Source organism: Chiloscyllium plagiosum, chromosome 4 (genome assembly GCF_004010195.1).
Source record: "Chiloscyllium plagiosum isolate BGI_BamShark_2017 chromosome 4, ASM401019v2, whole genome shotgun sequence".
Lineage (NCBI taxonomy): Eukaryota > Metazoa > Chordata > Chondrichthyes > Orectolobiformes > Hemiscylliidae > Chiloscyllium > Chiloscyllium plagiosum.
In genome coordinates, this window is record NC_057713.1 from 7,318,588 (window position 1) to 7,341,848 (window position 23,261).

At 43.7% G+C, this 23,261-nt stretch overlaps 1 protein-coding gene across 4 annotated transcripts in view; it reads right to left on the minus strand.

Annotated features, from left to right (window-relative positions):
- The window catches only part of LOC122548833 (NIPA-like protein 2), a 77,305-nt gene extending 55,054 nt beyond the window's left edge, over positions 1-22,251 (minus strand). For 2 of the 4 annotated variants that reach the window (XM_043687659.1, XM_043687656.1), the window contains exons 1-2: positions 21,961-22,248; positions 166-234 (exon numbers count right to left, since the gene is read on the minus strand). In XM_043687659.1, the coding sequence (XP_043543594.1) occupies positions 166-234; positions 21,961-22,068 (177 nt within the window). In that variant the 5' untranslated portion in view covers positions 22,069-22,248. Of the gene's footprint in view, positions 1-165; positions 235-21,960 lie in introns of all 4 variants that reach the window. The other 2 variants (XM_043687657.1, XM_043687658.1) reach the window with 2 other exon arrangements.
- Between the last annotated feature and the right edge of the window lie 1,010 nt (positions 22,252-23,261).

Sequence of the window (23,261 nt, forward strand, 5' to 3'; positions counted from 1 at the left end):
GTAGGAGTACCCATGGAGGACAGGCCATGGGTACACCTGGGCAGAGATGGCAACAAGCTACCGATCACAATGGAGACAGTGTACAGGCACGCCAATTGGTGCTTGGTAGAGGGAAGATGACAAACAAGTGAATTCAATCCCAACAAGATGCAGAATGTGGTGTACCTGCACATTTAGTGAAATGCTGATGAGGACATTTCCGGTTATCGCCAGGACTGTTCCCAAAATGTTAGTCTGCAGAAAACAGAAAAGAAGCATTCCAGTAAAGAACAGAATCAAACACCAGTTCTGTAACAACTATGTTTCAATGCAATAATGGAACACAGAATAATGTACGTTGCCAATCTCTGCTCATCCAAACACGATTTTCAATAAGGTAGCCTGCTTTCTTCAGAAGGCTCTCTCAAAGAAGTCTGAAAATTTGAGAATCACCCACAAGAGTTTGTTCTTAAATCAGGTTCAGATTTTATTTTTGCCAGTCTAAATCTGACAGAACAAAGCAACGTTCGCTCACAATTTCCCTTTTCACTTGTTCTGTTTTTCAGCCAGATAAGTCGGGTAAGGGGTGTTGAGGCCAATGGAGGGAAGGAATTACGGGAATTAATCTTGACTAATACAAGGGAAAAGGATGGGAGCAGGAATGTGACAAGCCGCTTTTGAAACCAGGCTAGAGAAAGAGATATTAGAATAGATGACTCATGATTGATCGATGTTTTGGGGAGGTAGGTGATGGAGAGGGGCGAAGCAGTTACAAAGGAAAGTGCCACCATCAAGTAGAGAAATGAAATTCAATACTTAGCTAAGGTGCTACATCTTAACACTAGAGCAAGTCGCCCTTAGCAACATAGTCTGAAATAGTCAGTTGGTAGTTCAGAACTTGAATAAGGTGGAAATAAAGACATTTTGTCAAAGTTTTTCATCTGATACTCATCAGGACATTTCACAAGAATACCAATTTCTGGGGAACACTAACATTCACACTGAAAGACAGGAAAGTTCTGATAGGTTAATAAGTGGACCCTGACTGGTAAAGGCGTTGCCATGGAGAATGCATCAATTACTCCTGATTGACAGCTAACAGCCAGACTGGTTAAAAGTTTTAAATCTAGCAGGTTGATTCTGATTGGTCAGGGTGTTGCCCTGTGAAATAAACCAGAGAATGGCTAGCATTGATTTTGTTGAATTGAAACAGGCGCTGAATGTGCACCTGTTCTTCAGTCTGCAAAGGACAGAACACTATACATTAAATGTACAGCTTTGAGCACATAGCTGGATCGACTGACAATCCTAAATTGCTTGTTCACGTAACTCCTCCTGCATTTGGGATTGTCAAATTGCAGAATCACAACTAATGTTAGACACTGTGTTGCAAGTTTTGTAAATATGAGTTATTTGGGTATTGTCACACTTATGACTAGCCAAAGGTACATGTTTGATTTGATCCACCAGTCTTTGGGACATTCCACTCATATCCCTGGTATTGCACTGGCACTAAAATCCATTTACCAATGCCCTAACCAATCAGAGTTAACTTGCCTAATTTAAAATTTAAACAAAATCTGGTTGTTAACTGTCAACTGCATTCTCCATGATAACATCTCAACCCACCAATCAGCACTCTCTTCTCACTCAGGATAAATGTTGGTTGTCCCCGTGAATATGTATTTTTGCAAATAAGTGCAAGATGAAAAATGTCAACATAATGTATTTTCTTTTCAACAATACATTTAGTCTTAAATCCTGAACTGTGACCTCCTCCATCTACAGATGCACAATGACTCTTCAATTCTATATAAGCTACACATATAGCCCGGAAGCCGTTCATTGTGGACTCCACACTGCAATGTGCTGTGGCAATGGGGTGGGAGGATGCAGATTGAATAATTGAAGCCCCACCAAGGTCACAGCTTCAGGTCACGTATTTAAGTATTTATCAAAACCTCCCTCTGTCCTTAAAACTCTGGTGATGTGTCACCCCAGGAACACAGAAGGAATCAGTCATTTGCTGCACTAACATCCATTGTTTCAGTGAGTGTTTCACAACAATATGCTCCATTGTACAGATACACACTGTACTCCAGTGCTATGGTAAAGATCAGCTGCTCTGAACTGGCACAGCATCTTCCGATAAATTCCTCATCATTCAATCGACTGTTCTGTCATTTCTCCTTTACCAGAGTCATATTCAGTGTTCCATTATTTGTCATTTATCTTTCTGCGCTCCATTTGGAATGTATCTATCTTCTAACTGCATTGCTGTTTCCAATAGATTTTTTTTCCTGCTCTTTACGGATTAAGATTCCGTATCCTACAGGATATGGAACATTAGGATGCAGAAAACAGGTTGTCTCTGAATTTGAGAGAGCTAGCTTATGAGGAGAAGTCGAGTAGACTGGGGACTATACTCATTGGAATTTAAAATAATAAAGGGAGGCTCTCATAGAAACATATAAAATTATGGAGGGAATAGATAAGATAGAAGCAGGGAGGTTGTTTCCACTGGCAGGTGAAACTAGAGCTAAGGGGTATAGCCTCAAAATAAGGGAGAGAAGATTTAGGACTGAGTTGAAGAGGAACTTCTTCACCCAATGGATTATGAATCTGTGGAATTCCCTGCCCAGTGATGCAGTTGAATATTTTGAAGGCAATGATGGATAGATTTTTGAACAGTAAAGGAATTAAGGTTAAAGGTGAGTGGGCGGGTAAGTGGAGCTGAGTCCATAAAAGGATTAGCCGTGATCTTATTGAATGGCGGAGCAAGCTCAAGGGGCCAGATGGCCTACTCCTGCTCCTCTTCCTTATGTTCTTAAAGTGAGTAGTGACTGTTTTCATTGGCACAATAATCAGAAGTCAAACCTTTTGCGGCAAAAGAACTTGAGACGAGATGAGAACATTTTTTGAAGAACTCGCCCAGTTATGAGCAACAATGCACCTGACCAAAGGGATCATAAAACCGGATTGCTGTTTAGGGGTGGAAATCTAGCATCCTTACCTGATCTGACCAAAATGTGATTCCAGACCCACTGCTCTACAATGTCACTGACTCTTAGCTGAGCTCTGCAATCACTTCGGGATGAGCAATAAATGCTGAGCTTTTCAGCATTGCCCAGATTCGACAAGAGTTAAAACAAAACAAAGCTCTCAGAGCTTACAGGTATAAAAGTAGTTTGCAAAAGAATCAAAAGCAACAAGAGAAAAAAAAATTTTAAAAGTACGCAGTAAGTGGTAAGGATCAACGGAAAATGGTTCGCGGTATTCCAACTGTGGTCTGTCTAGAGCCTTATACAGTTTTAGCAAAACCTCTCCACTTTTATTTTCCATTCTCTTTGAAATAACATTCTATTTGTCAAACTTGGATTCTAACTTTTATGATTAATGACTGAGGACTCCCAATACCTCTGTTCTCTATCTTTCTGCAGCCTTTCCCCAGTTAAGTAATATTCCGCTCCTCTATTCTTCCTGCAAAGTGTATAACCTCAGAATTCGTCATCCCTGTACCTGAACAGGTTACATATCACACATTTAAAAATACCTATTATATTTGTTGTATTAATTAAAATAATAAATTGAAAGCTTATAAAAGGCAAGATTAAAGAACAATTTCCTATGGGCTTGCTAATTCAGTCTGTCCCTGAAGGAGAGAACTTGATTTACAAGTACTGTCACTCTAACAAAACATGCGTCATCAACAGTAATTAGCCCCTAATTATTCCCATGATGTGCCTCCTCTGATTACTTTCTGACAGAAAGACACAATGGAGAGATATGCAGGAGCTAAAGAGGGCCAGCAGATTCAGCTGACTGGTTAAGATTTACAGTAGTTTATGTTGGGCTGAAAGGCCTCTTTTGTCAGTAAGAGTCGATGACCATGCCTGCCCTAGACTACAGTGGCAGAGCACTGTCTCAGCTGCATGTTTCCCTGTTTCACTCCTCAAACATTTTCTTCACATTTTGCACAATAGGACAGTGCTGTTTTATATGAGTGTACAGCACCACTTGGGTCCTGACCCTGGTTGGATATATCCCTGGGGGTTTCATTACAAGACACCCGGCTTCAGGTCACCCAGTCCTAGAATTTCACAGCACCAAAGGAGGCCAATCGGTCCATCAGGTCCTTACCAGCTATCCAGCCTCCCTGCTATTCTCTGTTTGGCTTGTCCTATGAGGACATGCCACAACCCAAAGGACTAGCCACGTTACCATACATCAAGAACATTTCTGAACTGACAGCCAGACTACTGTGATCACTAGGACTCATAACAGCACACAAACTAACAGCCACTCTCAGACAACAACTCACCAGGACAAAGGACCCAATACCCAGCATGAGCAAAACTAACGTAGTGTGCAAAATACCACGCAAGGACTGCACAAAACACTATATAGGACAAACAGGAAGACAGCTAACGGTCCGCATCCATGAACACCAACTAGCCACGAAACGACATGACCAGCTATCCTTAGTAGCCACACATGCAGATGACAAGCAACATGGAGTTGGACTGGGACAACACTACTATTATAGGACAAGCCAAACAGAGAATAGCCAGGGAATTCCTAGAGGCATGGCACTCATCCACAGATTCTATCAACAAACACATTGACCTGGACCCAATATACCGGCCACTGCAGCGGACAGCTGGAACTGACAACCGGACGCGGCAGAGACAAACCACTTTAAATGCTGGAGGAAACATCACAGAAGCACTTCACAGAAGGCTCCCAAGCACTGAGGATGTCACCTAGACAGGGGACGAAACATCTGCAACACAAATCCCAGCTCGGCGAACAGAACCACAACATCTAGAAGGTCACCCCTCAGCCTCCGAAGCTCCAGGGAAAACACCCCAGCCTATTCTACCTCTATCTATAGCTCAAATCCTCCAACCCCAGCAACAGCCTTGCAAATCTGTTCTGCGCCCTTTCAAGTTTCACAACATACTTCCTGTAGCACAGACACCAGAATTAATCACAGTATTCCACAAGTGGCCTAAACATGTGTGACCTGAAGATGGGGGTGAGACAAACTGAGCCACAGCTTTTAGAAACCATTTGTGCTGGTAGGAGGCTCAGGAAGAGACAACAGAACAATGAGCAGGAGAAGAAATCAACACAGCACATTGTCAGGATCTGGAGTGAACCATCTGAAAGTGCAGTGAAATTTTGCAGGAGGACTGGACAAAGCAGGAACCTGGAGCTAATTGGTTGTTCCAAACAGCCAGTGCCAGCACAGTGGGTCAAATGGCCTCCTTCTTTGCTGTAGGGTTTTATAATTCCACTGTACTACTTCAATCAATCAGTCTTTCTGATATGTTACATGTCACTCCCAGCAATGAAATGCCTGATGAATTGACTGAACAGCATGTAATGTGATAGATTCTCATAAATCCTACAGCTAAAGCTCTGCATGTAACTCGAGTGACTTCCCAATGGCCTTGCTTGCTGCAGGCAGCTGTCAAATTGTTAAAAAGCAAACTGTGCCTCACCATCCATCAGCCTGGCCCATTTTGCAGCATTGTCACCAAGGTGCTGGCTGGCACCTCTTCTCTTCCTCGCCGGCTAGAAACATCGTTAATAGGAGCAGGACTAGGCCAGTCAGCCCTTTGAGCCTGCTCCGCCGTTCCATATGATCACAGCTGATCATCCAAAGCAGTCCCCTGTTTCCACTTTCTCCACAAATCCTTTGATCTCTTCAGCCCCAAGAACTGTATCTAACTCCTTCTTGAAAACATTCGATGTTTTGTCCTCGGTCGCTTTCTGTGGCAGAGAATCCCACAGGCTCCCCACTTTCTGGGTGAAGACATTTCTCCTCATCTCAGTCCGAAATGCTTTATCCTTAGACTGCAGTCCCTGGTTCTGAACAGTCCACGGTTATTAGAAACATTGTTTACTCTGTTTAGTCCTGTTGGAATGTTGTAGGTTTCTATGAGATTCTCCCTCATTCTTCTCAACCCCAGTGAATATAGTCCAGTCTGCACATACATTAGTCCGACCATCCCATAATCAGTCTGGTGCACCTTCATTACACTCCCTCCAAAACCAGATTATCCTTCCTTGGATAAAGAGATGAAAACTGCACTCAAAATTCCAGTTGTGGTCACACCAAGGCCCTGTACAATTGCAGCAACACACTCTTGCTCTCGTACTCAAATCCTCTCGCTATGAAGGCCAACATATCATTTGGCTTCTTCACCACCCACTGTACCTGCAATGCTTACCTTTAGAGACTGGTGTAGAAGGACAACCAGGTTTTAAACACACTGACAGAATGTAACATTAATCCCTCACAGACCATCCAAACGAAATGAGACATCTCCTTGACAGAATGATATCCCACTAAGGTCTGATATTGTCTGTCAATAAATGGAAGAGTGGAGTAGAACATCATGGAAAATAGGAACAGGAGTCGGCCACTCTGCCCTTCGAACCATGGAAGTCAAGAGGGTGAGCAGACAAAGTGTGGTAGTTGTGAGGGACTTCTGCTGAGGAGTTGAGATTGTTCCACCAAGAGCAGCAAGAGCTAGGAGGAGACGTTATACAACTATTCACAATTATGATGGGATTTTGTAAGGGGGAGAGTGTTCCACTGAGATGTCGTGGAACATCTCAGCAACTAGGGAAGGTACAGATTTCGGATAAAGAGGCAAAGAACCAGAGGGAAATAGTGAACAGTAGTTTAAAGCTCAGCTAGTTGTTGAGATCTGAAAACATGCTGGAAGCAGATTCAGCCGAAACTATCGAAAAGGACCAGCCTAAATACTTGATGGTGAAAAATGCACAGAGCGATAGCAAAAAGGGTGGAGGATGGGATAAACTGGATAGCTCCTTCAGTGATGTGACACAGACCACAAAGGGCAGAATGGCCTCTTCCCATGTTGTATTGAAATGTGAGTCAATCCATTCTGGATTGAACCCAAGCAGATGGGCGTAGAACTTGCAAGGAGTAAACAGACAGTATTATTATGTGTTGAACAGGAGGACTCCCTCCCCTTTCTCCACTCCCTGTGCTACACAAGCTAAATACAACACATCGATGGCACACTGCCACATTTAATACAATCCCACAATGTGGTGTTTGCAGAAAGGGAGGGTTTGACTTTGTTCCAATTAAAAGTTATGCTTCTACTTTACTTTGATGAATTCAAACTAAATGTAGGCGATTTGGTTTTGAAAAACTGATTCACCAGACATAGGCAATACCATCAAGATTAACATTTATTGTCCATCCCTGAGCAATGCAATAGCCATGTCGGTAAATAGCTACAGCACAAGTGGCCATTCAGCCCATCATGACCTTGCCAGGTCTCAGCAAGAGCAACTCAGCTCACTCACTAACCTACAGTTCCATCATGCATGTTCTCCCTGAAGGCAAGTCGTTTTTCAAATTCATTCAAGCAACGTGGGATTTTCCAGATAAACCAGAATTTCTTGCTTATCCTCAACTATCCTGGAGAAGCGGGCCACCCACGGAACCACGATATATTTCCAAGTCAGGATGGTGAGTGGCTTGGAAAAGCAACTTCCAGAGGTTGGTGTTCCCATGTATCTGCTGCTCCTTGTCCTTCGCGATGGAATAGTCATGGGTTTGAAAAGTGCTGTCGGAGCAGACACGGGGAGAATGTCTGTGTGGAGTTTGCACAGTCACCCGAAGCTGGAATCAAACCTGGGACCCTGGTGCTGTGAGGCTGCAGTGCTAACCACTGAGCCACCATGCTGCCCTAGTCAGATAATTATTCACTCTGTTGTCTATCCAACTGTCCTTCTGTCTCTTTGGGCTCTATCTCCATCTCTCATTTACTCCTTACCTCTCCCCCAACCCTATCTTCTGCATAGAAACCAATGTTTTCCTAGCTACCATCGGTTCTGAGGAATGGTCATTTGGCCCAAATACTTACTTCTAATTTCTCTCCACAGATGTTGGTAGAATTGCTGAGCTTTTCCAGCAATTTTTGTTTTTGTTTCTGACCCACTTGTTTCCGAATTGCCAACTTCCTGTGGCTGAGGAAATCCTCCCGGAGACAGAGTGTGGCCTTTGATCTTCCAGAGGAAGCTCTAACATGCTCTTTGTGGTCAGACGGATCCATGGATAAGGGTGGAGAACAAAACCAAGGATGTTCATTGCATCCACTGATGTGACCAAAGCATCTGACTGAGAAAATCACGAGTCTGGGGTCTGTGCTCCAGAGAACTGGATGTCCAAAACACTTTGTTCCAAACCTACATTTCTTCACAATGATACGCTGGCAGCTGTCTTAAAACTGACTCCTTCAGGAATCCCCCTGCTGGTTACAATCTACCCAACAGTGACCATTCACCTCAAGGAGCTGCCCTCTGATATACTGCACCCGTCATGTTGGTGAAGGCGAGACAAGAACATGGTGAGCATTTTCCATGCTTTGATAGCCACCTTGGACAAAAGGCCATTATTGACAAAGAGATCCAACACCAGATAAAGTTGTGTCAATTCAATCTTCCAACAAACCACAGCAGCCAGTCTTTGACAATTAAGACTTCCACAAGTCAACAAATAACCTCAAAATGCAGAGCATTTGGCATCACCACATTCCTGTACTGCATACAGATCTCATAGGATCTCTACAGTGTGGAGCAAGACATTCAGTCCACACTGAAGAGCATTCCACCTGTAAGCCTGTATTTCTCATGGCTAACCCACCTAGCCTGCACATCGTGGGCAATTTAGCATAACCAATCCACCCTAACCTGCACATCCCTGGAGTGTGGGAGGAAACTGGAACACCAGGAGATACAGGGAGAATGTACAAACTCCACACAGACAGTCTCCCAAGGCTGGAACCAAACCCTAGTTCACATCACTGCCTAACAGCAGTGCTAACCATTGAGTCACTCAGATCTGTAGTATGTATCACTGACAGAGAAATTCAACCAGCAATATTTCCACCACATCCCCCCGAATCAATGAAAAAGGCTGTCAAGCAAACACTAGTATCCTTCTGGACGCTATCTGCATAAGCACTTAGGCAAAACTTGCAAAATCAATATCAGTGGACTGGACACTGTCGGGCCAAAAAAGAATCTCCCCTCCGATTGTATGGCAGAGTAGATTCAGTGGATCAAATGGCCTAATTCTACTCTAATATCTTAGAATATAGAACATAGAACGTTACAGCGCAGTACAGGCCTTTCGGTCCTCCATGTTGCATGAACTGTGAAATTAATCTGATGCCCACCTAACCTACACCGTTCCCTTATTATCCATATGTGTGTCCAATGCCTATTTAAATGCCCTTAATGTCAGCAAGTCTACTACTGTTGCAGGCAGGCTGTTCTATGTCTCTACTACTCTCGGAGTAAAGAAACTACCTCTCATATCTGTCCTAAATCTTTCAATTTAAAGCTATGTCCCCTTGTGTTAGCCTTCACCATCAGAGGAAAAAGGCTCTCACTGTCCACCCTATCTAACCCTCTGATTATCTTCGACATCTGGATTAAGTCACTTCTCAATTTTCTTCTCTCCAACGAAAACAGCCTCAGTTCCCTCAGCCTTTCCACGATAGACCTTCCTTCCATACTAGGCAACATCCTCATAAATCTCCTCTGAACCCTTTCAAAAGCTTCCACATTCTTCCGATAATGCAGTAACCAGAACTGTATGCAATATTCCAGGTGTGTCCTTACTAGTGTATTGTACAGCTGAAGCATGACCGCATGGCTCCAAAACCTAATTCCCCTACCAATAAATGCCAACATACCATATGCCTTATTAACAACCCTATCAACCTGGGTAGCAACTTCCAGGGATTTTTGCACATGGACACCGAGATCTCTCTGTTCATCTACACTGCCAAGAATTTTACCATTAGCCCAGTAATCTGCATTCCTGTTACTTCTTCCAAAGTGAACTACCTCACAATTTTCCGCATTAAACTCCATTTGCCATTTCTCAACCCAGCTCTGCATTTTATCTGTGTCCCTCAGTAACCCACAATATCCTTCGGCACTATCCACAACTCTGCCTACCTTAGTGTCATCTGCAAATTTACTGACCCATCTTTCTACGCCCATGTCCAGATCATTTGTAAAGATGACAAACAGCAGTTGCCCCAAAACAGATCCTTGTGGCACACCATTGGAAACTGAGCTCCAGGATGAACATTTCCCATCAACCACAACCCTCTATCTTCTTTCAGCTCACCAATTTCTGATCCAAACCACTAAATCACCTTCAATCCCGAAACTCCATATTTTGTGCAATAGCTCACTGTGTGGAACCTTATCAAACCCCTTACTGAAGTCCATATACACCACATTCAACCGCCTTACCTTCATTCACCTGTTTTGTCACCTTCTTGAAGAACTCAATAAGGTTAGTGAGGCACGACGTACCCTTCACAAAACCGTGTTGATTATCCCTAATCAAATTATTCCTTTCCAGATAATTACAAATCCTATCTCTTATAACCTTTTCCAATACCTTACCCACAACTGAAGCAAGTCTCACTGGCCGATAATTACCAGGGTTGTCCAGACTCCCCTTCTTCAACAAGGGAACAATATTTGCTATCCTCCAGTCTTCTGGCACTACTCCTGTTGACAACGATGACATAAAGATCAAACCCAAGGGCTCTGAAATCTCTTCCCTGGCTTCCCAGAGAATCCGGGGATGAATCCCATCTGGCCCCGATGTCTTATTTTCCAAAATTGCTAAAACCTCCTCTTTATCAACCTCAATCCCATCTAATCTTGTAGCCTGTACCTCCGTATTCTCACTAACATTGCCCGTTTCCAATGTGAATATTGACGAAATGTATTCATTAAGCGCTTCCCCTAAGTCCTCAGATTCCACACACAACTTTCCACTACTATCTTTGATTGGCCCTAATCCTACTCTAGTCATTCTTTTATTCCTGATAAACCTATAGAAGGCTTTAGGGTTTTCCCTGATCCTATCCGCCAACAACATCTCATGTCCCCTCCTGGCTCTTCTTAGCCCTCTCTTTAAATCTTTTCTGGCTAAGTTGTAACTCTTGAACCCCCTAACTGAGCCTTCACACCTTATTCTCACATAAGCCTTCCTCTTGACATCTTATGGTCTAAGAAGTCATTAAGTATGTTCAAAGCTGAGTTTTAATCAGGAAGGGAATCAACGGTTATGGGGAAAGGCAGGAAAGTGGAGTTGAGGATCATCACATCAGCCATGATCGCATGAAATGGCAGAACAGACTCGACGGACCAAATGGCCTACTTCAGCTCCTATGTCTTATGATTTAGAGAATTGATTGTGAAGGAACGAGAAAGAAGCAAATCCCACAATCCATCTGGTGGAGATGTCCTGCTCCATGTGCTTAAAGATCTGAGAGACAATAATCAGCTGTTCAGTTCCTGGAAGACCCACAGTAGAATCTCCTGACCCTGATGTGTCATCACCCATGACTTGAACAACAGCAATGATGACAATTTACAGTTGGAATGGAGAGAAAAAAAAAGGAAACAATTTGCACTTAGAAAACTCTTGCAGTGATGATGACCTGCTAATTTTGTTTCATAGAATCATAGAATCCCTACAGTGTGGAAACAGGCCCTTCGGCCCAACAAGTCCACATCGACCCTCCAAAGGATATCCCACCCAAACCCATTCCCCTACCCTATTACTCTACGTTTACCCCTGACTAATGCACCTAACCGACACACCCCTGAATACTATGGGCAATTTAGCATGGCCAACTCAGCTAACCCCATTTGAGGGGCTACACACTGGGATTTTCTTCCAACAGCCGTCAAACCCATTACAGCATGAGAGATTTTACACACTGCGGTCAGATTATGGCTATTTCTGGCTCCTCTGTGTTGCACTGCCTCAGTACTGCATTGAAATGTTAACCTAAATCATGCACACAAATCTGTGATGTGGAGTGTGACCCTCTGATTCACAGCTTATGTTTCAATACATAATCACCCCTCTTCCAAGCAATATTTATCTCCATGTGACAAAAAACAGCAAATAGCATTGTTTCAAAGGCATGGAATAAAAGCTGTCAACAGTGAGATGAAACCTTTCACTTGCACTATTTTGATTTGTGGATAGATTAATTCTCGATTGATTTGGATTTCTGGTCAGGCCACATCCTCTGTAAGATAAATGCATCAAAAAGCAAAATGAAATATGAGCCAGAGAAGGAATATGATAGGGAGAAGTGAAAATGATTAAAAATTGAGCAGATAATGTAAGGCAATAGCAGCAAGAAAACGATAAGGAGAAAAGGACTGAGCAGGAGGTTGGCGGCGAGAAATAGAGAGAGAGAGAGAGAGAGAGAGAGAGAGAAAAAGGAAAGAAAACAGGAGTTGTGTGAAAGGGAAGTTTCACCTCTACCAGAGCCATCAGAAATGTCATAAGAGTCATAGAGATGTACAACATGGAAACAGACCCTTTGGTCCAACTCGTCCATGCCAATCAGATATCCTATCCTAACCTAATCTAGTCCCACCTGCCAGCATTTGGCCCATATCGCTCTAAACCCTTCCTATTCATATACCCATCCAGATGCCTTTTAAATGTTGTGATTGTACCAACCTCCACCACTTCCTCTGGCAGCTCTTCCATATACACACCACCATCTGTGTGAAAAGGTTGCCCCTTATGTCCCTTTTAAATCTTTCCCCTCTCACCCTAAACCTATGCCCTGTAGTTCTGGATTCCCCTACCCCAGGGAACAGACCTTGTCTATTTACCCTACCTAGGCCCCATCATGATTGTGATTGTTAATTATGAGGTTTACACAGTATCGGATCTAGGAGTAGTTAAAATACTTCTTCCTGGTGATCACCAGAAATTCAAATTCTTTCCAATTACTTTTCTCTGCCTCTTTCCTATTAGGGATTGGAGATTGGTTAGCTCAGGTGGCTGAATGACTGAATTTCAATACAGAATGAGGCCACAGCATGGGTTCAAATCCCACGCCAGCTGAGGTACCCGTAAAGGGATTCCCTTTCTCAACCTCTGCCCTCCCCTGAGGTGTGGTGACCCTCAGGTGAAACCTCTCACAGGAGAGAGCACCCTATGGTCTAGTACCTTCACTAACAGGATAGAGAAAAGCTGCACTTCCATACTTATTTCCTGATATGTTATGCCCACTGGTTGCTGCTCCCAGATGCAATGACTGAATTTGCTCCATTGGGAACGGCTTGGCAAACATTTTTTTTTAAATTGAGCAATAAAAAAGTTTGTAAACGCCTTGTGTCAATTTGTGGAGCTTTTGAGATAGTGTGGACAAGGTGCAGATAAGCAAAAGGAATGTGCATGTGTGACCTGCAGTGTCAGATGGCAAGCATGCAGGTCAGGAGCAGGAGAAGGCCACTCAGCCCCTCCAGCCCATTCTGCCATTAGATTGGATCATGATTGATCCGAATTACTTCACATTCCCGACTATCCATGTTCATTTCTTTTTGCAATAGGGATGCTTTTGTGACTTTGCTAAGATATTTGGAGCTGACTCTGTTGTTAATAAGCAGCAGTGCCTGCCATTATCAAAGGAGGTCGATTCTGCTGTATTGCCCATTGAAGAGAATTGTTATTTGAGGCAGAACTTTCCACAGTCAGAATCATAGCCTTCTTACTCAGGGCAACCAAAAGATAATGATGTGCTTATTAGAAGTCTTAATGGGAAAGAGAAAACTTCATAGAATATACCCATCCAGATGCCTTTTAAATGTTGTGATTGTGGAATCAGTGTGAAAGCAGGCCATTCGGCCCATTGACTCCACACCAACCCTCCACAGAGCATCCCACCCAGACCCACCCCCCTATCCTATCCCTGTAACCCCGCAATTCCCATGACTAATCCACCTAGCCTGCACATCCCTGGACACTATGGACAATTTAGCATGGCCAATCCACCTAACCTGCACCTCTTTGGGTAAGGTTAGTAAATAGTTTGAGGTATGGGTTGCTCATGATCTGGCTGAATGGAAGACAGGTGTGAGGGAGTCAGTGGACCATTCTATATCCTGTTGTGGTTAAAGTTTGGTTCTGCCCATTATTTCAATATCCTGAGAAATTAACACCAATGCTGCTTTCTCCATGCAGTCAACTAATGACAACTTTGCCAATTGACTCAAATCTTTTCTCGTTCTCAGGAACACTAAAAATGCATGAAAGGGCCAATGATATTTCAGTAGCTTAGGAAAAGCTAATTAAAGCTATTGTATTTCCTTAAATCATGCCAAAGCAAAACATAAAGTCATATTTTTAATAACCACTTCAATGTTCAGTGTTCCACACTAGATTAATTAGTCTCCACAAAGCTTTAATGAGCTCCTCAGGTGATTCTATGAGCCTGGTCAATCAGAAAGGTTATAAGTTTCACATCTGCTCAAGGCTGGGTTGGAAGTCTTGTTATTTGGTAAAGTATAGAAGGGAAATCTGATACCACCATAATCAAAGGCTTTTTACATCATCATTACATATTATACAAGTAGGTATATCAAAATTATAAATGCAACAAACAACTAACATTAAGGAATTTAGACAAATTGCTGTAATTTGTAGAGAGAACCCCTGTCCTATCAGCCGGGTGGGGCAGGGGGTGGATTGAAAGATGAATGGTATAAAAACCAAGGAGCAAATGATATATGATGAAGGGTATAAAGAAATGACCTCATGAAAGGACTCCAGAAAACAGATGGCATTATATTGAGGCATTTGCAAATCACTACCTAATCGTTATGCCCTCAGGAAAATGATTGCCACTTCGCAAAGCAACAACAGCACCCACTCAGTATGATGCTGCTGGCAAATGTCCAGGAAGAGACATAACAATCAGTGTTGGAATGTGGTCAATGACCATGTGAGCCCAAGGTCAGGTGATAGGAGGTCTGGCAAACATCACGGATGATGGGATGACCCAAGGTGGACCATGAAGTGGTAAATCATTGATTGTGTATTCACAGGATTGGGATATGTAGGTCAGAGAGGATGTGGCAAGCACTGATGTCAATGTTGCATGTAAACATTGTAACGTGGTATGTATAAATATCCTGTACTTTATTGGGAAAGAGAGAGTGTCACAGACCTCCAATCTGAATAGTAATTAAGAGGGTAACTGGACCGCATGTGAAAGCCAGATTCAGAGCAGTCTCTGGCCTCTCCCATACGCGTGTTACATGAACTCCAAATAAAGAATGATTTGAGCTATTGTACACAGGACTCAGACTCCTCTTTCAAACCCCTCTCCAACAAGTTGTGATTAATTCCTACCCTGGCTATTGCCTCACATGACAGCATTGAATTCAAATTGAAAAGCTGAACAATCAGAGTTTTCTTTCCAATTAATCAGTCACCTGTTAAGCTAGTTCACATTTCAGCTAATATCTCACAGAATCGCAGAAGGCCATTCAGCCCACATTGCCTCTTCTAACTCTTTGAAAGAGCAATCCAATTATTTCCACTTCCCCTCTTTCCCCATTGCAATGTAAAATGTTCCTAATTTTAGGTCGACAACCAATTCTCTATCTCAATTGCTTTCTTCACCCCTTTCAGGTACTGTATTCCAGATTATAACAACCAGTTACATTAAAAAATCTCTCCTCATCCCTGATAGATTTCACTGCTGATTTTAACAAAATGGATTTTTTACAAGTGATTACATCCATCAGATCGAAACAATGTGTTTCCAATGGAATACTGGAAGTTGTTAGAAATTCCTTGGGAAAGTATGAAAGAAAATGTTGGACCAAGCAATTTTGTACTGCTTCATTTAAAAATGATCAACATTGCACAATGCTTCCTTACAGTCAGTGCTTGAGTTCAACTCAGTGACGGTCTTTAAGGGAATGTACGTTTTGAGTCATACATTGCGATGTTTGAAGAGTACCTTATCTATACTCAGCATGTTTTATTTAGGCTACCAGAAACTGAGAGTCTGTATTGTTATGAAGGGTGTTATTTTAGACTAAACTCTGAAATTCCATCCCTAATCCCTCCCACTCCTCCCTTAAGAAGCACTGTAGAACTTAATTCTTTGTGCACATTTTATTTTCATCACTCATCCTTCTGTCTATCATCTTCAACAGGCTCAATTTTAATTCATCCAAAATTTACTGCCCTCTGGAATTCATTTCTTCTTTAACCCTTTCTGCTTCTGCCCTCCCACCTCACTTCATCTTGAAGATGCTCACTCAGGTTAGAAATATAGGAGTCGAGATTAGAGGGGTGCTGGAAAAGCACAGCAGGCCAGGGAGCATCTGAGGAGCAGGAAAATCGACGTTTCAGGCAGGAATCTGATGAAGGGCTCCTGCCTGAAACGTCGATTTTCCTGCTTCTCGGATGCTGCCTGACCTGCTGTTCATTTCCAGCCCCACTCTAATCTTGATTCTGATCTCCAGCATCTACAGTCCTCACTTTTGTCTTAGAAATGTTGGAGGAGAGAAAATAGAAGCAGGAGTAGGCCATTCAGTATGATCGAGGCTACAGTATGAAATGTAGCATTCCTTTAACACATAGTATGCTCCCATAGACCATCATTTGGAGATGCCGGTGTTGGACTGGGGTGTACAAAGTTAAAAATCACACAACACCAGGTTATAGTCCAACAGGTTTAATTGGAAGCACTAGCTTTCGGAGCGCTGCTCCTTCATCAGGTGATTGTGGAGTACACAATTGTAAGACATAGAATTTATAGCAAAAGTTTACAGTATGACGTAACTGAAATTATACATTGAAAAATACCTTGATTGTTTGTTAAGTCTCTCATCTGTTACAATACCATAATAGTTTCACTTCTTTCATATGTAAATCACACAATACCATAATAGTTTCACTTCTTTCATATGTAAATCACAAAACATTTTTAGAAGTTACATTCTCAGGTTAACTTTAACAATTGGTGTCAGCCCAGATAATGTGTTGAAGGTGTTAACCCCCTTTATTGTGTTGTCTGTGTCATAATGTTTAGACTGATTCAAATCTAAAAAATAAGTGAACAGAGTCTTACATGGATTCATGCAGTTTTTGAGCAAAGTACAATGTAACTCTAAGTACAAATTCATGTGTGTGTGTGTGTCTGTCTGTCTGTCTGGGGTGGGGGTTGTGAATGTCTGTGAGAGAAAATGTATATATGTGGGTGTGTGAGTGTAAAGGGGTCTAAGTCTGTGAGAGGGTGCTTGTGTGAGTTTGTAGGAGTGTGTATGAGTGTCTGTGTGCATATCTGTGTTTAGGAGTGTCTGCATGTGTGTATGTGTAGGATGCCTGTGTGTGTGCACGAACAATGATCTGTTTGAGGTTTGGTGGTTGTTTAAAGGTGAGAGTGGAGGTGTGCGGAAGGTCTTGGCGAGGTGCTCATCCTCACTGATAATGTGTTGCAGGCCACGAAGATCATTGCTTGTAGCAAACAGCCTGGCTTTCAGGACACTCCATACAACCTTGTCACGGTAGGCACTGCAAGACGTGTCAGAGTGTGGACATGGACACCACCATTATGTGTGGAGTCACCTCCCTCCATGTACATGGCAGGTACTCATGTGACTCAGCCAACATTGTCTATCTTATACACTGCAGGCAAGGATGCCCTGAGGCATGGTACGTTGGGGAAACCGAGCAGAAGCTACAGCAACGGATGAATGGGCACCGCCCAACAATCAACAGACAGGAGTGTTCCCTCCCATTTGGGGAACACTTCAGTGGTTCAGGACATTCGACCTTGGACCTTTGGGTGGCCATGGGACAGGCAGCAGAGAAAAGTGGCCGAGCAGAGGCTGATAGCTAAGTTCCATACCCATAGGGAGGGCCTCAACCGGGACCTTGGGTTCATGTCACACTACAGGTGACAACCATTGCACTACTAAACACACACACACATTGACCCCTTTACACTCACACACACATTTACACTCTCTCACAGACACTCACAACCCCCCACCCCAGACACACACAAACCCACCATACACACATATATTGTGGGGTGAATTTGTACTTGCAGAGTTACATTGTCCTTTGCTCAAAAACTGCATGAATCCATGTAAGACTCTGTTCACTTATTTTTTAGATTTGAATCAGTCTAAACATTATGGCACAGACAACTGCACACAGGGGGCTAACACCTTCAACACATTATCTGGGCTGACACCAATTGTTACAGCTAACCTGAGAATGTAAGTTTTTAAAAAAGTTTTGTGATTTACATGTGAAAGAAATGAAACGATCATGGTCATTCTAACAGATGAGAGACTTAACAAACAATCAAGGTATTTTTCAATGTATAATTTCAGTTACATCACACTGTAAACGTTTGCTATAAATTCTGTGTCTTACAATTGTGTACTCGATAACCACCCAATTACAGAGCAGCGCTCTGAAAGCTAGTGCTTCCAATTAAACCTGTTGGACTATAACCTGGTGTTGTGTGATTTTTAACCCCATTGACCTTAATGGTTTGGTATCTGTTCATAGTGATTGAAGGATAAAGATGGACTCTTCTGCAGATGTTTTCACTGGACTTTGTCTCTCTTCCTGAGGGAGCACTGAAAGGGCTTTGATTTCACATCTCATCTAAAATAAAAGTACATGTGGCAGTGCAGCACAGCCCCAGTACCACACTGGAATGTCATTCTGCATTGTCTTCAAGTGTCTGGAGTGGGAAGAGAACCTACACACTTGCAACTGACCAGTGATGTTATTACCCAGTGAGTCATGGATAACAATTGAAGGGCTGTTGCTCAGAATGTTCAACGCCCAGTACAAAGTTCACATTCCAGTCTTTCAACTGGTCTAGCTATCCAATTTGCATAAACAAGCAGACCAACGTCCACTATGGCAGGACTCTAGCTCAGATCATTGGACAGACAGAGGCATGGTGATCATGTCACTGGACTAGTAATCCAGGAACCCAATGGTTTGGAAAGGTGGATTCAAAGCCCCCAAGGGACAGCTGGTGGAATTTAAATTCAATCTGGAATTGAAAGCTAGCCTCAATGACCATGACAACAATTGTCATTTGTCATAAAATCCCAACATGGTCAGTAATGTCTTTAAGGGTAGGAATTCTGCTGTAACCCCAGACCCACAGCAATATGCTTGACTCTTAAATGCCCTCTGCAACATTCAGTGCCAAGGCAATTAGGGATGGGCAACAAATGCTGCCACTGCTGCCCACATGAAGGAAAATGAAAATAGTTTTTCATTGTTCATTTGCAGGATGTATGTATCACTAGCTTGGCCAGCATTTACTGCCCATCCCTAACTGCCCAATGTTGCTGTCGGTCTAGAGTCACATCTAGGCCAGACAGGTAAGGATGGCAATTTCATTCCCTAAAGGATAACCTGATGTGTTTTACAACAATTAACAATGGTTACATGGTCATCAGTAATTCCAGACTTTTATTAAATTCAAATTCTGCCATCTGTCATGGTGGGATTTGAATCTCTGGATAAATATCCAGCAATATTTTGAGTCCAACACCTCACCCAAATAGAACAATGTGGATTGTAGGAGGATGGTAGGAACATAATATCTTCATGGCCCTCCCTGTTCCAACATATTTCATTATTACATACCTGTCCAATAAACCTTAGTGATCTGTGAACCTCAAAACTCTGCTCTCATTCCCACTTCCCCATTCAAGAATACAATGAACTGAGGTATTCACGGGCCTGAACTACAATTTCTGGAAAACACTGACCTAAGAGTGTGGCGGAGGCTGGGGTCATGCTTGAGCACAGACCAGAGATTTCTGCAAAGTGATCACTCCATTTGGTTTCTCCCTAGTCTGTTCCTTGACCACCAACATCACCCCCTCCCTCTCCATGGCACCTTCCCATGTAACCGCAGAAAGTGCAACACCTGCCCCTTCACCTCCTCCCTGCTCCCCATCTAAGGGCCAAAACAGTCTTTCCAGGTGAAGCAGCATTTCACCTGCACCTCCTCCAATCTTGTGTATTGTATTTGCTGCACCCAGGATGGCCGACTCTACATTAGAGAAACCAAACACAGACTGGGTGACCGCTTTGCTGAACACCTCTAGTCTGTGCGCAAGCATGCCCCTGACTTCTCATAGACAGTCATTTTTAACACAGCGGCCTGCTAGTGTCTGTTCTCAACGTGCTGCAGTGTCCCAGGGATTCACAGTGCAAACTGCAATCATTGACTCAGAGTTGTACAGCACAGAAACAGACTCTTCGGTCCAACTTGTCCATGGAGGAGCAACACCTCATCTTCAGACTAGGTACTTTATAACCTTCTGGGCTCAATATTCGAGTTCACCAGCTTCAGATTGTGAACTATTCCATTCCTTACTTTTAGCTTTACTTGTTACATTCTTATGCCCGAAACGTCGATTCCCCTGCTCCTCAGATGCTGCCTGACCTGCTGTGCTTTTCCAGCAACACACTCTCGACTCTAATCTCCAGCATCTGCAGATGTCACTTTCGCCTTGTTACATTCTGTTATCCTCTCTCTCCTCCCCCCACCCCAGTGGGACTGTCCTTTCCCAGTCTGGCAGTTAGACACACTGTTGTCCTGCCATTCTCACAAACTGATCTCTTAATCTGCAACTCTTTCTCCCTCAGCACTCCACCCCGGCCACTCTTGGATAAATGCTGCCCCCTTCACACTTCACAGCAGCTCTGATGAAGAGTCATCTAGACTTGAAACATTAGCTTGATCTCTCTCTATGGAAGCAGTCTGACCCGCTGTGATCTCCAGCATTTGTTGTTTGCACCGTGAGTTTCTATGTCTGCTCTCAGATGAGGACCTTTAGTTATTTGTAATCAGCCTATTCAGAGATATTAAGACACAGCTCTGAAGCAGTGGGGCTTGAACCTGCACCTCCTAGCTCAGAGGCAGGGACACTGCGACTGCACTGTCGACCCTTATTTGAACTTCTCTTATTGGCAGAACGAAACTGAGGCAAAAGTGAGGACTGCAGATGCTGGAAATCAGAGTCTAGATTAGAGTGGTGCTGGAAAAGCACAGCAGGTCAGGCAGCATCCGAGGAGCAGGAACTGAATCTAGCCCTCAATACAGATGATGCTAAGCAAGTTGCAAATTGTCAAAATGGATGAAATTTTGAGGGAGGAGGTCAGGACCGATTATATGGGGGGGGTGGGGAATAAAGAAAATAATCCTGAATTCACCAGCAAACATTTGGTCGTTTGAACTTCCTTGCTTGGTCATTCCCAGTAACAAGTGTGCGAGTTGATGGAGGGAAGTGAGAACTGGAGTCTGTCCTGTTTATAAAGTTGAAAATGTGTTGCTGGAAAAGCGCAGCAGGTCAGGCAGCATCCAAGGAGCAGGAGAATCGACGTTTCCGGCATGAGCCCTTCTTCAGGAATATAAAGTTGCCATATTCTTAGCGAGACTCTCTTTCCACTAAGAGGTGGTGGTTTAACCTGAGGGAAAGCCCCTCCTAGTGTTTCAAATCCATGTAAATATAGTCTCGGATGTGTAAGAGATATCTTTGGTTTGTTTGGATTGAACCAATGTTTGCTAACTTCTTTGGTTTGCTACAGTACAGAATCTAACTGCATTTGTGACTATGTCTGTGTGCTAAGCTATTTTTCAATGAACACAGAAGGTTTAATTTGAGGGTCATGGTAACCTCGGGGGGTGAACCCAAGCCGTAGGCGTCTCTCTGCATCACATTCCAGTCAAACTGAGATAACCGACCCCTACCCCCACCCCGCCCTGTCAGATCGGAGGGACCATCGGCTATGGGGGGCTTCACTCGGGAAGTTCGGGGAAAAGTTTACACTTTGTTGCATCCCTTTCTCTGAAACACGAAACACACACACAACAGAGGGGAGGGCAAAAGACTAAAAGAAATTCGCTACAAACGCAGAAAATGCAGCGAACTGTTGCAGTCTGTCACTATTTGTTACAGATCCGCTCTGATGGAAGGCAATTCCAGTTCAATTGTTACAGATAAAGCAAGTTTTGCCTGAAAGTGCGGAGTAAGTGACGCGCCTCCTGCTGAAAGCCGGGACCTTCTCACCTGGTAAGGGTGTAGGTTACTCCAGGTGGGTGATAGCGTGCTGTTCTGTCGCTCGGATACATTAGGAACAAGCTCCAGGAGAGTCGCCACTGACACTGCACTCGCCATAGCTCCCAATGCCGGCCGGAGCCAGCCACTCCTCCTCCTACCGGGGACTGGGAAGAGGCATCGAGTCACCGCACACCATCTCCCCGCCAGCAGACAGGGCTGCCCCGGGTTCGCTTCCAGCAACCCCCCACCCGCCCCCGGCACTTCCTGATCGCTTCAGGATATTAGAGAGAGAGAGAGAGAGAGATGACAGGGCGGAGTCCTCACACTCAAGGCGAGTGAGACAAACACGCTTTGTTCTTGTAGCTACAGTAAACTCTTTATTTGAGACATCAGTACCAAAGGCGCTTGGAGTCTCAGTTCACATTTGCATCTCTTTCACTCACTGAACTTGGAGGAATCTTGCCCCTCCCTGAATTAATTTTAAAATAAACTGCTCTCTTTCACTGAAGCAGAAGGTGAAGGTGTTAGTGGGTGAAGAAAGATCTGATCCAACCCAGCCAGAGATGAGGGATAATTTCATTATAGCTGCCAGACGATGTGGTGGAGGCTGGTACGATTGCAACATTTAAAAGGCATCTGGATGGGTATATGAATAGGAAGGGTTTGGAGGGATTTGGGCTGGGTGCTGGCAGGTGGGACTAGATTGGGTTGGGATATCTGGTCGGCATGGACAAGGTGGACCGAAGGGTATGTTTCCATGCTGTACATCTCTATGACTCTATTAACCTATTTTTCTAGTCAACCTGTTCAGAGCTTATGCTGGAGATGTTGACTCTCCTGCTCCTCCAACGCTTCCTGACCTGCCGTGTTTTTCCAGTGCCACACTTTTTGACTCTGATATTCCAGCATCTGCAGTCCTCACTTTCTCTTGTTCGAGTGCCCCTTCCTCAGAACCCAGTTCTCATTTCTGAGAGTGGGTCACCAGATCCGAAACAGTAACTCGGATTTCTCTCCACAGATGCTGCCAGACTTGCTGAGCTTTTCCAGCAATTTCAGTTTTTGTTCAGAGATGTTATTACACACCTCTGGAGCAGATGAGACTTGAGAAGCCCAGGCCTCCTGGTCCAGCAGTCAGGACACTACCACCAAGCCACAAGAGGGGCCTTAACATTTCTTCAACTGGACAGTAGGGAGCCTGTGGAATTCACTGCTACAGAAAATGCCAAAACATTGTGTGATTTCAAGAAAGACTTGGATATAGCATTTGGGGATCAAGGAATTCCGGTGCAAAACAGGCACAAGCTATTTAG